General features: G+C 39.0%; 1 protein-coding gene across 1 annotated transcript; it reads left to right on the plus strand.

Moving 5' to 3' along the window:
• The first annotated feature begins 533 nt into the window (after positions 1-533).
• Positions 534-14652, plus strand: YIPF4 (Yip1 domain family member 4). The gene is made up of 6 exons (XM_065679911.1): positions 534-785; positions 4292-4445; positions 7480-7651; positions 9164-9241; positions 11103-11216; positions 13600-14652. The coding sequence occupies exons 1-6, from the start codon at positions 701-703 to the stop codon at positions 13735-13737; spliced, it is 741 nt and encodes a 246-aa protein (XP_065535983.1). The 5' UTR covers positions 534-700; the 3' UTR covers positions 13738-14652.
• Positions 14653-16285: the final 1633 nt, after the last annotated feature.

The following is a 16285-nucleotide window of genomic DNA, read 5'->3' on the forward strand; positions in this document are numbered from 1 at the left end:
GCACCGAGCAGCTAAGCAGAACGCCAGCTGCCCCAGCGCGAGTCCCCCAAAGACCTCAGTGCAAGGGGCTGTTTGTCGTTCGCTGGGTCCGGTCAGGCAGCTTTCCATGAGGAGCACTGGCAGAAGCATGAAAGCACGGCATTTCCCGGTCTGCCTTGCGGCGGGGCGTTCGTGTACTCTACCGACCCAATACCCGCTGTCACCCACGGGCCTCGGAGAGCCAGGAGCACAGGGCACTACTGGCAAGTGGTGCTCACGGCGGCAGGCTCAAACCCAGCAGCGCCGGGCCGCCCCGAACGGGAAGGGGGAGAAGGGGTAAGAAGCCGCCCGTAAAGCCACAGCGGCCACCAGCCAGCTGCACCAACCCCAGCGGCACCGTGCCGGCCTCGCCCCTCCCACCCGCTGGGGTCACGCCTCTTCCAATCAGGAGGAACCTTATACCGAAGTCGAACGACTTCGCTCCCCGAGACAGAGTCGGGGAGCCACTCAGCACTGGCTGTACAGCCGCCAATCACGGCGCGCCTTGCAAGCAGCCAATGGGAGGGGTGGTGTCGGTTGTTGTTGCCCTGTAAGGCGGCTGCGCCGTGCTGTTGGGTGCCGGCTGCTGCCGCAGGAGCCATCCGCGAGGCCCTAGGCCTCGGTGCCCGTTCGCCTCCTCCTGTCCCCCACCGGCCCCACAGCCCCCGCGGAGGGCGGGGAGATGCAGCCCCCGGGCCCCCAGCAGCCGCCGCTCTATGCGCCCAGCAGCGGGGATTTCACCTTCGTCTCTTCAGCAGACGCCGAAGGTGAGCGCGGGGCTGCGGCCGCGGCCGCTCGTTTTCCTGACGGAAGGGCTCGGTCGGGCTCGGGGGAGCGGCAGCTGCCGTGCCACTGGGGCAGGAGATGCCTGTCTTGCCCCCTCCCCCGCTGCCGGGCTTGGTGGCGTGGCTGGAGGCGGAGCGGGGTGGCTGAGGTGGCGGCGGTGGCCACTGCCCTCGGGCCGTGGCTCCAGGGGCGGCCGCGGCTCTCGGTTTCTCGGGTTCTTTGAGAGCCGTAATCTAAATTGTGCCCGGCGACCTGACGCAGCCGTGACAAGCGCTGTCACAGGCCGCTCCTCTTCCCCATGCTGCTGGAGGCGCCGGTTTTTGCCTCTTGAAGAGAGTACTATATGTACACGTTCGCTATAATGCTGTGCCAAAGGCTGCACGCCGTGTCTCCTGCCAGTGCAGAAATGGGGGTGTAGGGGGAAGAAGCCTTGCCCATAGTTTAGGGATGAAGTGTGTTCTGCTGCCTCACTGCTGCACAAATAGCTGTGGTGTTCCAGCATGCCATGAAGATCTGCCTCAAGACTGTGGAAATGAACATCTAAGAGTCAACATTGTGTTAACTTAATTTGATGGGGGATGATCCTTTTAGGCTCTACCCATTTAAGCAGCAAGCATTCCACTTTATATGTGTATTTAGTAACTGTTGAAATTGTGGATGGGGTAGGGAATCATGTATATCCTGACTCATGTGCCCCACCCTGGAAAAGAATTACTGAAGTGGAAAAACTGCCATAGAGCACCCCTTCTTTGGTGAACTTCTAAGTCCCTCTGACAAGGGATGCTAATCAACAGGTACAATCTCGGCTGTGGGGTTTTGTTTTATTTGTTTTTCTTCTTTGCCTTGGCCTGAAAAGGGATCCATCTGAATGAAAATTCTCTGAGTTCCCCTGGAAGTATTTATTGAGCAATGCTGAACCCAATCCAATACAACCACCTTTCCTGTAGGATATGTCACATTGGACTCAGCTTTGTGTTCTTTATGAACACAAGGAAGGTGTGATCTCCTGCTTGTTCTGCAAAGTGCTGCATAGACCTACCCCAACAAAGAAAAACATAAGAGAAGTTCAACAGCTTGGTATTTCTAAATTAAAATACTACAAGTTGCACTCTAATTTACCAAACATTTACCAAATCTTGAGATATAAATATATATGTATGCATGTATATATATATATATGTATAAGTATAAGCTGCTTTATTTTCCTGTTTTTATTTCTGTATGGTAGAAGCTGTGAGGAAAGAATGCTGGAGAGGTGTTCTTGATTAAGTAGGCAGATACAGTATGAAGAACAGATTGTCTGATGTGGGTTTTTTTGTCTCTGATACTGCTTTTTCAAACCTGAGAGCAAAGCATGTCTTGAAAACTGTTTTTCCACAATGCCTGGTTGAAAAATGAGACATGTGAGGTACCCCACTTTTGCTTTTATGTGGTTCTGCTTGAGACAGTAGCAGTGAAACACCCTAATTCCTGCAAGTGAGCAGCAGAACCATCAATTCCTGGCACATTCTTTAGCTCTTGGTTGGTCTGTTGTTAACCACCTCATGCAGAGCAGTGTGTGCTATAAAGAAGAGGTGGTGCATTTTTTTCCCCTTGATTTCTGCAGCCATATATCCCACCTGATATTTCTTGCAAAACAGACTTAAAATTATGTTAATAGGTTTCATGATTAAAAAGCGTGGTTGTAGGCATTCACCGATCATCAACTGCTAAAAGGAGTCCTGTTAAATAAGACTTGTGTAGAGGTTTTCCTGCCTCAGGATGGATTGTCAGTGATCACTGAGAAAGGAGAATAAGTTATGTTGGCATGTTTTGGCAGTCACATTTGTGCACAGAGTAGCAACAGCCTCACCTTGTAGAGAGGCGATATGTTGTAGCATAAACAAGTATTTTTCAATGGCAAAAGGGTTCTGTGACAATACAAAATTCCTGAGGCTTTCTCTACCTTGAGGCCTAGGCATCAAGAATACATTTGTCTTTTTTCCTCCCTATGTAAACATCACATCAGAAGGCGGCTTTGCTTGGGTCTGGTGAGAACAGAGCATGTGTGCTGATACTGACAGGAGCAAAGAAAAATTCCTCCTCTAAGTTACAGTGATCTTTACAAAGATCCTGCACAGATAGTGTGCCTAGAATCAAAGCGGTGGCTTATTAATTCTCATGATTATGAAATGGTTGAAAAGCATTTATGGAGAAGCTTAAATTTAAGCTTGAGTGGCCTAGCAAGTTGATTGGGAAGGAGAATTCTGCTAAGTTGGTTGTGATACTGAGTAATCAGTGAACACTTGTGACATGCTGGCTGAAGACTGTGTGAGGTTCTGTCTTTCTACACATTTTTCTTCTATAAATCTAGGTTGTATTTTGATATAAGATGTTGCAAGTATAATTTACAAATATGGCCTGACTTGCCTCTGTGAGTGTGTGTTTCAGAAATACTTGCTATAAGTGGCTGTCTGGGGGACTTGGTGCCCAGGAGCTTCTTCTCGTGAAGAACAGGCACAACAATACAAAGACAAAATAAGATTTTCTTTGGTGAAGTAAAAAGGTGTTGGATGAGAAGAGAATTTTTGTCTTTCAATATGCTTGTAATAACATTTGTACAAAAAAATTACATGCTTGTGTTAGGATATTTACTTTTTAGCAAATGGAAATCCATTATTTCCTAAAGGAGTAATTATCCTCCTGTTCTATATTTTATCTATTTTCCAGTTGCTTAGTATATTTTCAGTTATTATTTTGTATTTTTCATCTATATATAACTGAACATAGTTAATAAAATCAATATTTATTGGTGCCTTCAACACAGCCAGAACATACATAAATCGTCCATTTTGTTTGGTACTGTTGCAGAGCAAGATCACAGTATACTGAAGAGAACTCCTATCTCGTCTTATTAGCTGGAGACTCGGGATCTCTGATAGTGTTCTTTTTCTGACGTTTTCAGCTGTATTATAGGGCAGGCTAAAAATGAAAACATCTACAAATGTTTTCCTTTTATGAAAAATTGAACGTAAAAGCAGAGAATGGTTTCAGCTCAAATAATGCCACTGTGCGGAAACAGGCTCCAAAAGAGTTGTAACATGATTAGCAAAAAAAAAGTTAAATAATCCCCAACTCAGTGTGATGAGACTTGCATTAGTTTACTCCTTTTATGCCTTTATATACTTAATAATAAAACACAAATCACAGTCTTTCTGTCATACCATAACACTGTGTAATCAAGACAAGAGTTCCATCTGGAAACTGAAACATGATAATTTGAGTCCTAGATCAACGTTGTTACAATTGTATTAAAACCAGAAGGACCTTTTCGAATTATGTATCTGTTAAAATAGAATTTTATTCTATAATGTGGAATATTTCATGGTGATGATGACTAGCACATTTAACTTTATATGTCTGTTGTTTGTCTCCCAGTACTTTTGAAATTAGATGGCTTTTGACAAGACATAAAAATGTGTATCTTTCTCTCCCTTTTTGCTCTCAGATCTTAGTGGCTCCATAACAACTCCAGATGTTAAGCTAAATCTTGGAGGGGACTTCATCAAAGAATCTTCTGCAACTACATTCCTAAGACAGAGGGGGTATGGCTGGCTTCTGGAAGTGGAAGATGATGACCCAGAAGATAACAAGCCACTCCTGTATGTCATACTTATTTTTTTATATCTCTCTTTATTAGCTGTGTAGGAAAAACAACTGCTAGCCTCTCAAATTGTCCTACAGCCTTCTGCTGGCACGAGAATTCTTTTTGACAAATTACTTGGTGTGCAGGAATGAAAACACTGTTTCTCATTATAAGCTTTATTTTTAGTGTAAAAGAGAGGCTTGTTAATCACTGCTGGGGAGGAAGGAAGAAGTAAAATCCAGTTTTACTCATCTCTATAAAACTTCTATGGATTTTTCTGCTCTTATCTGTTTATCTTGTAATGATTCAAAAAAACAATTTATTCTTTTGTGCTGTTGTGAATTTATTACTGTCAAAGAATCAGAGGCTAAGATAACCCAGTGGAAGGATTCACGTTAAGTAAATACATTGTCAGTTACTCTGAAGTAAAATCATTGTGAATTGTACTTGTTACAGAAGGGATCTTAGAAGGAAGGTAGCACAAACTTTATTATCTTTGCTGTCTTATAATATAAAGCTAGATTAAAAGGGTGGTGGTGTTGAAGGACAACTTAAAACCGAAAATCACTGCATCCCTTGTTCAGTGCACAGAAAGTGGTTCGCTGGAGAAACTTTGTATCTTAAGGTTACTACACCATGGGCTAGGCAGCCTGAGTCTCAGTCCTTGTTCTGCATCTAAGCAACTTCATTCTCAGAGTCTCTGTTTTCCTGTGTGAATTAAAGATAATGGTGTTAAAAAAAAAATGGAGTGAGCAGGAGGGTACTCTGGAGAACTCAAATGAGAGCGTTGGAGAGAACAGATGTATGGAGAACTTAGTAATGACACTGCTACTTGAGAAGTCCTTTAAACTGTGCAGAAGTAGCTCCTTGTGTGAATAAGTCTGTTCTGTAAAGCTCTAACTTTTAATTATGAAACAGAACGGAGCACTGAGGTTTCAACCTATGCATTTTTTTCTTTTGCATAACTTTTTATACCACAAAAACCAAGTTTGTGATTCAAAGACAGTTAGGCTGTCAGGAGGCTGGGGCCAGATGAGAGGCAATGGGCATAAAGTAGAAGACGGGAAGTTCCACCTGAACATGAGGAAGAACTTATTTACTGTGAGGGTGACTGAGCAATGCAATAGATTGCCCAGAGAGGCTGTGGAGTCTCCTTCCCTGGAGATACTCAAGAGCCATCTGGACGCAATCCTGAGTAATGTGCTCTGGGTGACCCTGCTTGAGCATGAGGTTGGACTAGATAACCTCCACTAGTCCCTTCCATCCTCAAGGTGTTCTAACCTGCTGATTGCTGGAAGTGAGGAGTACATGCCAGGGACATGATCAGTTTATGACACAGGGTGCATATATTCATCCCAACAGAGAAGACCTCAATCTGGCTGTTACGTAGCAGTTTTTATGCAGTTATGATTATTCCCATAACATGTGCTGTAATGAAGCCTTATAACCTGAATCCTGCTACGACTTAAAGACTAGCAGCCAGTTAAGGGAAGTTAACCCATGTGGTGATACCATGCAAGTATTTTGTTCGATAGAGGAAGACTGTTTTTTTTTTCTCATTGGGCAGTCTTACCCCAGAGACTTGTTTCCTCTTACAGCATTCATCACTTCTTGGGTGAGGTAGCTGTCAGCTTCATGCAAAGACAGTCTATATTCACATGAGAAGTTGTCAGAATTTGCCCTAGGCAATGACAAAGAATTATTTGCAGACAGGAAATGTCTGCACAGTCTTCAGAGTAAAATACAGGGATGCTATGTCCTGTTTAGATAAATGGAGGCAAATAGATGCTTCTAGTCTACTCCTTAGATTCAGGGATATGTTAACAATTTTTGTTATTTAGTCACAGGTTAATAACACGAATTCTGAAACAGCTTCAGTAATAGCAATCCTGAAATTGCCTTGAGAGACTCAATGAGCAGCATTTAATTGCTTTTTTTTTTTTTAAAGAGAAATTATGGTGAATCATGTCTTTGTGTTTATTCCTCACTTCAGCTTTTCTGAGGAAAAAGCCATAAATCAAACCCATGTATAAAACTTTCATAAACTGACTTAGGATGTGATTCTGCATTTTTCTCTACTGTGCTCTTGAGTATAGAGCAGAGGCATGTCTGTCAGAAGCCTCTTGCAATTCTTCGTTGCTCCTCAGTTGTAACTGCATAAGGAAAACCCTAGTGTACAGTTCTGTCTTTATGTCCCATGCATAAGCTTAACAAAGTGGAATTGCCCATTACTTGACAAGTCTTATTACTTCCTGTTCTGCTAGGACAGTTGGGGCAAGATGTACCAGTTAAGAATCTCCTTAAGAGTCTTCTGGTCGATTTGTTGCTGCTTACAGATAGTTAGCAGCAGGGAGTGAAGAAGGCAGAAAAGAGCAAGATCTGTTTATAGAATTTACTGATAGCTTAATTTGCTTTCATTTATTTTTACCCATATTGGAAACAAGCCAGTAATTAAACAACTGGCATAAACCGGTCAGCTGAAAACTACTGTTGTTGAAGGAAGTTAAACCCCATTTCATTTAAAAGAATTGTTTTTACCTTGTGCTTTGAATGGTTTAGGATTAGTGAATGTAAGGATGTTCTTTCTTGTAGAATTTGAAAGAAAATGTTTCCATAACAAGTGTACTCACGGCAAACTGCTCAGCATTGGAGTACACAAACATCCTACTTTTGTGTATGCATGTCTGACTTCTAAGTAGTTACAATGGTAGAATGTCATGTGTTCCTGCATGTCAGAAAATAGATCTACTTATTGTAGACTGTTAGGGTATGCTGTGTGTGTTTTCTATTCTCAATCATGTAACTGAGTATTGAGCAATTAAATGTATCTAACTGTGTCACACCAGTTCCTGCCAGTTCCTGCCAGTTCCTGGATGTGCGGTGAAGGTTTGTTGTGGGCAAACTATTCTGTTGCTAGCCATGGCTTCAGAAAGCCTTAGTGGTGACAGGAGACTTGCTCCATAAACCTGCCATTTGCCCCTACAATTACATTTTTTCTGCTCTGTTTCATTGCTGTGCTGTATAGTAACACTCTTACTTTACAATTTCAGGGAAGAACTCGACATTGATCTGAAGGATATTTACTACAAAATTCGATGTGTGTTGATGCCTATGCCATCTCTTGGGTTTAACAGGCAGGTAGTGAGGGACAATCCAGACTTTTGGGGTCCTCTGGCAGTAGTCCTCTTCTTCTCAATGATTTCATTATATGGACAATTTAAGGTAGGTATAAGCCTTCTACCCAAAAGTAAATCTAAACTAAATTTAGGGATATGACTGCTAAGCAATTTGCATTCTTATGTAGGTAGAAGTCTTTTTTTCTTTTTTTCTGTTTTTTTCTTTCCACATACTAACGCAGGGCATTTCAAATGCTGATTTTCAAGTTAAAATGTAGAAAGACAGCAGTCAGAAATGTATTAAATGGCCCACGGGTAACTTAATTGTGATGAAATGTCAGGCTTGTTTTTATACGGTAGAACAAAGGAAAGATGTGGTTTCTAGAGGGAACAGATTGATGCTAATGGGTTTATAGTCATATTAGTGAATCTTTCAATTTTAATTGTGACCTTTTGTTAATATGCTTTTTATTATTAAAAAAATGACTGAAGAACATGTGTTTGGATGTAATGAATTTTAATTTCCTGACAAATAAAGCTACTGGTTTAATTCATATTCTATCACTGCTGTTATCTGGTATATTTAATCTTCATTAGTGCCATTTGCTATTTTGTCCTCCCTGCTCAATTACAATGAGATAACTTTCCTCTGGTCAGTAGACTTTTTCCATAATTCCTTTTGAAATCTAGGGTGAATAGCTATTCAGCAGCATTGTGCAGATTTCATTGGCCTCCATAAACACTGCTAGGTTTTTTCTTTATATTCAGATTGAAAGAAGTGGTATCATATCTAGTTGGAATTTAAATATGAGCCTAGGTGATCCTGCTTTAGAAATCTTTGACTATATGTGTAGTTACAGTTGGTTTAAATATAATGTAGTATAGCAATAAGCCATATGTAAAGTAGCAGAATGTGCTTATGCAAGGAATTTTGTGAATGGTGAGATAAAATCTTTCCTTTTGCAACCTCTGGCTTCCATATGGTATAGCAAATGCTGAGTAAGACGTCATTCTCGGTATCTTGTTTCTGTGAGGCTCAAAGAGAGTAAGCTAAACCACTGTATTATTCAGTCTTCTGGGTGGAACACTTACCTGTCTCCTGGGCAAAGCAAGGACAGTCTGGGGCTGTATTAAATTGTAATCATCAAGTTCTGCTGAGAGTTAAAAGTCTGACTTCTCAGCATTCCCAGTTTGAGTAAAGAATAAAGTGGTGTCTTCACGGATGAAAAAAGCAGAAGTCCAATGCCTTGTATTGTTTGGGCTGACTTAAAACTGCCTGAGCCCACATCTTGTAATAGGTGCAATGCGAAGACATTTAGCTAGGGTGGTCTTAGTTTTAGTTTTAACTAAACTCTTCCTAAATCTGCTACAGTATTACAGTACTTACAAAATACATCACATGTACATTCCATGTTCACCAAACCTACCATTAATGTGATTCTGTGAATATAACCTCTGAATTTTATTATCAAGTTCTGTTGTGATAGTAAGTAAAACTATTCAGAATTCAGTTTTGCATAATAAAGTCCTTGACTGCAGTAAAAACGATTAATAGAAATTAGTTTCTTTTCTCTCAATGAAAATTATTAATATAAATTAATTGTTTTTATCTCCTTAGGTGGTTTCTTGGATTATAACTATTTGGATATTTGGATCCTTGACAATTTTTTTACTGGCCAGGGTTCTTGGAGGAGAAGTAAGTACCTGTACGCAAAAGGACATAGAGGGACGTAATGTAAAGTCTCTTGGCTACGCTTTTCAGTAGTAATTGGGTTTTCTTGGTGCTTGGTTTTGGACCTTGTAGCCAGCTAAGAATGGATGCAGTTGGTAAGCATAACATCTAGACTGAAAATGCAGAGATGGTCAGCTAAGCTTCCTGTGCAGTGGATTATGGCTTGCTGGGTGTGACAATCTGGAAATCTGTACTGTGAATCCCAGATGTGTGAACAGGTGTCTGTGAGCCAGGACTGAAGCCCATTCTTGGGGGACAAGTGCTTTGAATTTTTCAGTCACTTAGCTGACTGGGACTCTTTCTCCTCCTTTGTACTGCTTTTGCACTGCCCTTTGTTTAAACCTTTTAGTTTTTATTTTATTTTAAATGGGGCTAGCAGCAGTTGTATAACATCCTTGTGGGGAGAGCACCTACCAGTATTTGTTTTCATCCTTGGCCTGATGCAGTTCAAACCCATTAAAGAATGAGAGTCAGCGCATGTTCTTCAACTGCAAAGCTAATTGAAGTTCTGGCCTACATTCCTCCTTCCAGCTGCTAGCACCAGCAGAGCTGGAATAGCTGCTTGAGCTGTTTATGAATTGAGTCAGTAAGTGATTCGGTTGTAAACAAGAAGTGACTTGCAGCAAGGCCCTCAGACTGCTATGGTTTAACAGTCAGGAGGTTAGAAACTTCTTAGAACAGCTCTGCAGCTTAAAATGCTTTGAACTGTGTTGTGAAGTACTAAATATTCAGTGGTACTTGATTTTGGTACTTTTACTATGCATATTGCATTCATGATGAACTAATGTTGCAAACTTCCTGCATCATTTACATTTGCTTTCATCTTTAAATTTTCCGTTTAATCATAATTACTAGTATTCTTGTGTGAACACTGTTTTGAGAGAAAAAGCTTGTATAAATGCGATTGCATGGTTTTCTGCATAACAGCATAATCCAGACACCCTGAAATCATTGTGGTTTGTGGCTCAAAATGAAATTATCAGAATGTATAAGCTGGGGAGAAAGTATAGGTCTGTACTGGGAAGGATCAACAGCCACAAGAGATCACTTGCAAGATGGTCTCTTGTCTCACTGCTATTTTTTGTGTTAAATCCAAGAAGCCTAGCTGGGCCCAGGAAGATTTCAAACCATAGCAAGGTAAAAACAGACATTATAATCCCCATGAAGGTAAAACCAGTTATGAAAATACTTTGAAGAAATCTATTCAAGATAGTAGTAATAATTTTAAACTGGCAATCAGAAGATGTCTGCGCCTTAAAGGGATCAAGTTCTAGGTCTTCCACTGATGCCAGAAGCCTTCATGTACTTTATGTATTTATTTATATATAATGGATATGAGTATATTAATGAAAAAAACTTAAGTCTTTCCTGCTTGTGACAGGCAGGACAAAGCTGAGGGGTCTGTTCTAGGGGTGTGCCCCTGGGTATCATATGTACAGTCCATGGAGAGTGGCAGTTAAGAACCACTTAAGGCAAAACACGAAAATGTGAGGGGTGGGTGGAGTGATGTAATTTAACTGGTGTAAATACTTCCTTTGGAAGTGACAAAATTGTCCATTACAGTGGTTTTTGGCTTTTTTTATAAAAAAAAAAAAAACCTACACCAAAACAACATATATCTAAGAGATCTGAATGATTGATTACAAAAATTCTAGAGGGTCACATACAAAACCAGTTTTCATACTAACAAGCTTCCTTTAGCTAAAATTTCATGAATACATAACATTATTATTGCTATTCATACTGTTATAACAAAATCAGATTGGGCCTGGTGACAAAGATTTGAGTGCTACAAAGTTTATTTTGATGTGCTTGAAAATTTCAGGTTGCTTATGGCCAAGTTCTTGGTGTGATAGGATACTCCCTACTTCCCCTCATTGTCATAGCACCTGTACTTTTGGTGGTTGGATCATTTGAAGTTGTTTCTACCCTAATAAAAGTAAGTTCAGTATCATTTATAGAGAATTGTCTATGGCTATTTTTAACTCACTTTCCTAATGCTTCTTCAAGTCTTAATCTATTCAGGACAACAGAATGATGTGTCAGAATATTCAAAACTGCAGCATGAGTGAGCTCTGTGATCCTCTTGGCTAGTGTGCTGGACATAACTGCTAAGCAAATTCTGCTTTAAATGTGTGAATACTTGGGCATATACAATGCTGTTGCTATAACAACACCTGTTGTTATCAGCTAGCTGCTGTTTAAGGATTTTGCTGTGCTCTACTAGTTGCATTAAAAATAAATAGGATTATCATTTTGAGAAGAGGATGCATAATTAGACCTCAGAATGAAGAGTCTGAAAATAAGCTGTTCTGTCCCTTCCCCCATCATCCGCTTTATTTTTAGGTACTGCAGCATGAGTCTGACGTTAGTCATTGTTCTGAGACCTTCCCATAGTGGTAGCAGTACAAAGCTCTTGATAACCTTTGCAGAGAAGGTTGGTATTGTTCTGATTCTGTGTGGAATGTAAGGTACAAAGCAAGAATAACTTTCCTGATGCCACCTGCTTTTTGGCATCTTTTGTGAAACTAACCATGTTCCCCGACAGATCCTGGCACTACCTAAAGTTCCTGAACACTTCCAGTGCTTCTTAAAACCCTTTTAGGTAGCCTTTGAAGTTATTGCTGAACCTTTTGGGAAGGTTGACTGAGAAAATTGTTACTAGCTATGCTGTATGCTTTTTGAGTTCTTGTTCTACTGATGTGATTGATTTCTGTTCTTTTAGCTTGGTGGTAAACAGTATAATTGAAGTACAGCTGAACTGTATGATAAATAACAATTGCTGTGTTTGTGACTTGATAACTTGCAATTACTATTAAGTGATAGAGTCAGAAAGCAAATCATTAATCTGCCAGTTAACTGGCAGAAATATATTTTAATTAAACCTCTCTTACTTGATTCCTACTAGCAGTTTGTTAACTGCAGGGCAAATCTTTTTGCATCATTATACCATTAGTGTGAAAATGGAGGACAAACCCCATATGGCCAAAATTACTTGTGCTGTGACAAGCACTACTTGTTATGGCAGGAGAGCTCAGTGCTTGGGGAAATGCTTCACAGTCCTAAAGTTGGGGAAGTTACAGTGCAATAGCAAAGTGCCAGTCAGCTTTCTTCCAGTTGCAATCCACAAAGTAAACTATTTGAGTCATGTGCCTCAATTATTTTAACTGCTGCAATTTTCCTAATATATCTTTAGGAATTCAGTCATGATATTGATTAGTCTCGTTGAGCTCTGCAGGCCTGGATTAGGCAGCAGAAATGGAAGTATGTGATCACAAGCAATTTTTTGGGTTTTGTTTTTATGATAGCAGTTAAACAGGCCACGTAATATCTCAAGGGGCTTCAATGTCTCTGACAGAACTGTGAAAGAAGTTTTTTGCTGGGGTCCTGTTATGTGTGCCCTCTTTGGTCCTGTGTTTTGCAGAAGACTACAGTGTTTTTTCATGCCACTCAAGTATTTTTTTTTTTTTATTAATATTTGAGGTGTTAGTAGAGGATGATGTTTGATTACTTTTTGCTATAACCTTGTGAGTTTGAGCTTTGAGGCAAATTCACTGACTTCCAGATTTATTTATTTTATATTTTTGCTAACTTCATATAACATAGGGGATATTCATAGTTAATGTTACTTTCTACCAGTCTTTTGAACTGGTTCTTTTTCAAATTCATAAGTAATATATACATACAACTATATGTTGTTTTCATATATGAAACATAAATATGCTTTCATACAACTTGTATTTTGACAGGCTTCTCACTGCACTTGAAAAGAACAGGAGTGTGAGGTTCAGTTACCTTGAGGTGGAGGCAAAACGATTAAATGACAGCTTACAAGCCAGACAAATCCTAAAATAAGCAATGGTGATTTAACCCTCTGGTATATATTGTAGCAGGAAGTAAAGTATAGTAACTCTTTAAGAGCGTAAGGAGTGAATAGCTGGGGACAATCAAGGTAGAAAGGGAAGTTATTAATCCAGTGAAGTTTCAAACTGGGTGTATATAATCTTACAGCTTGCTTTGTGGTATCGGTATGTCTTATGTTAGGGAAAACTTATTGTAGATCCTAAGCCGCTCACTTTAGTAAAAATGTCTCAAATGAAAATAACATACCTATTTGTGAAATATTTCTCTAAACTTACATGAAAATGCACAGTATTTTCTTTGTATATTTGGAGTTCTTCCCCTCTTCACCTCCTCCCCCCCTCAATTTTTTTGGGGGGGTTCTTTTTTTCTTTTTAACTGTGTTAAGAACTGATTTTTATCTTGGTATTTGGAAAGATATTTTTGTGGTGTCAGCTAAGACTGTTCATCTTCTTTTTCAGTTGTTTGGAGTCTTTTGGGCTGCATACAGTGCTGCATCATTACTAGTTGGAGAGGAATTCAAGACCAAGAAACCCCTTCTAATTTATCCAATCTTTTTATTATACATTTATTTTCTGTCCTTGTACACTGGGGTGTGATCTAGTACAAGATGTGGCCAGAAACCGTATTTTATTCACTTGCAGACTGATAATGCGTAAGATTAAGGAGGCTGGAGGTAATACAAGTGACTGTTTTGTATCCAGTTGTCAAGATGTTTTAAGATTGAAGAGCATATTTGTGTATATTATTTAATGAAGCAATTGTAGCTATATAGATTTGTATCAAAGTTCTAGGTTTGTTTAAGACTCTTCAGATTTTAATGAGCAAAATAAAAGAACCTTGTGTTTTATAAAAAAGTGTAGCAAATCCACAACTCGATACCTGTGCCAAAAGCACTAGGACCAGATTACTATATTCGAGGGGGAAAAAAAAAAGAGAAGTTAATGGTAACGATCTCAAAGTGCAATTTTTCTTTTCAGCTTAAACACAGCTGGCTTTTTTGGCACAGCAAAGTTCTGTAGATAATATATATTTATGAAACGGTTCTGATTGTTCACAGAATAGTCTGTATAATCAAGACATGAAGATACTACTTTTAATTTAGTGCCTCAATTACTTTGATTTGGCTATTGAGTTTTTATAAATTCCAATTTGTTTTCAAAACATGTATATACTGTGTATTTTGTATCTATGGCTTGTGTGTAGCGTAAGTACTCCTTGGTTAAGGATGTATATTGGGTTTTTAAAAATTGAAGATACAAGTATTTGAAGTCTTCATTTACAATCTCTGACCAAAGGAGCAAGATATTTGCTGTGTGACGTAATGAAGTGGAATGCATCTTTAGAGAATCAAATTATTTTACTCCAAAGTGTAAATTTACAGAGAAATAGGTGAACACCTTTCCCAACTGTAGAGATGGGTTAATGTTGCAGGAAAAAAAGATCTTTCAAATTTGTGTGATCTTAAAACAATGTTATTTTATGATGACAAAATAAAAGTAATGCTTCCCTAACTACGTTTTACAACATCTTGCTCTGTCTTGCTTTTAATAGCATGGTATTTAACATGCATCCATGGTTTGTTTTGTTTGTTGTTCTTTTTTTTTTTTTTAATTTTTTTTTTTTTGCTGTGGTTTGTTTGTTTTTTTTTTTTTTCTTTCCCCAGTACTATTAATCCCTTGTAAAGAGAAATAAAAAAGATTTGTAAGGGCAGATTCTCCCTCCAATAAACAAGGCAGAATGACAGCCTTGGTAACAGTTAAGTTTTTGCTAATTTTGACTATCCAAGGATTATGTAATAACGTGGTGACATGTTAAATATTTCCTGTGTACTGTGTTGATTGCTTATGTAATGGTCCTTATGGTAATGTTTCTTCACAAGGGAAGTCCACTGAAGTTCACTTTGCATGGTACTAACTTAGGTATTTGCAATCTTCAGTATTTAGCATTGCCAAATAGATTTTAAGTTTCTTAATATTTGATTTTGGTAACAGGAAAAAAAAAATCATTCCACATCCCTTTTTTTTTTTTTTTTTGTGTCCTTCAAATAAAAATCAGCCATCACAAGGTAATAGAAAAGGCTGTCTGATCCCTAATGGACATATTTCCTTACCAGAACTGTAGTTTTCCAGACTTTTAGACTTGCCATTTTAGTAACTTATTTTTACTAATCATTACTGATGCAGAATATATATTTAAATTCCAGCTCTACCACAGACCTTTAGCTTATGCAGTCTGCTTTTCTGGCTGATGCTTGTGTTGGTTTCAAACAGAACTAATTAAAAGTTGGTGCTGGCCACAAATTGTAACATAATACTGTAGCTTGTAATACATTAAAGAGGAAAAACTGGAAGAGAGGTGGTCTTTTCACCTCATTTTTGATTTCTGCAGAAGTCCTGGTGGAATTACTTCAGATCTGTACTAAATCAGTTATAGCACCAGTTTAGTTCTTACCTGCAAGTGTTTTGTGAGCATCCATAACTTAGTCTGAAAAAACAACCAAAAAAAAAAAGGTGTATTAGCTCTGGAATCTTGCATGATAATTTTGTCTTATCTCTGTTTCCATGACTTGCATTTCTTTTTTAACAGGAATATCCAACTAGTATTAGAAGACCCCAGTATCAACCCAGACCCTGTCTGTGAATACTGGTTTACTAAACATCCCCACAAACATGAAGGGCAAGGACACATTTAGGTTACTAGGCTGTCAGAGAGCTTTAAGCTTAGTTCCTCTTTGCATAGCTGTTCTATTCAATGTCCTGTGCATCTGATATGACTATGAATATTCAAAGGATGCAAGAATGTTCTATTTAATCTCCAAGTATCTTATTTTCCTCTATAGTGATGTTCTATGAAACTTATAGTTGCAAGTTTGACTGTTCCTTTCCACAGACTTGGCACATGTGTAATATGCAATGTAGATACGCACTTAACATAGTACAGATTTTGTACACAATTGCAGATTTGCACCTTTTAATCTTAGTCTCTCTAGGGTCACCTTTTACGTATGCTGTGCAAGAAGTATGTACAAACAGCTCTCAAATGGTTCTGATAGTTTGTAATAACTTTGCATTCAACAAACTCATATTTTTAGATGAGGTATGTGTGTAAATACAAGATGTATTTTATAAAAATTTTGAATTAAAC

Source organism: Lathamus discolor, chromosome 5 (genome assembly GCF_037157495.1).
Source record: "Lathamus discolor isolate bLatDis1 chromosome 5, bLatDis1.hap1, whole genome shotgun sequence".
NCBI lineage: Eukaryota > Metazoa > Chordata > Aves > Psittaciformes > Psittacidae > Lathamus > Lathamus discolor.

What these genes read in the sequence shown, in the direction of transcription:
- YIPF4 (XM_065679911.1), top strand. Translation starts at nt 701, where the DNA reads ATGCAGCCCCCGGGCCCCCAGCAGCCGCCGCTCTATGCGCCCAGCAGC. An exon ending in CTCTTCAGCAGACGCCGAAG is followed by an intron (nt 786 to 4,291) that starts GTGAGCGCGGGG and finishes TTTTGCTCTCAG; the next exon opens with ATCTTAGTGGCTCCATAACA. An exon ending in GAAGATAACAAGCCACTCCT is followed by an intron (nt 4,446 to 7,479) that starts GTATGTCATACT and finishes TTACAATTTCAG; the next exon opens with GGAAGAACTCGACATTGATC.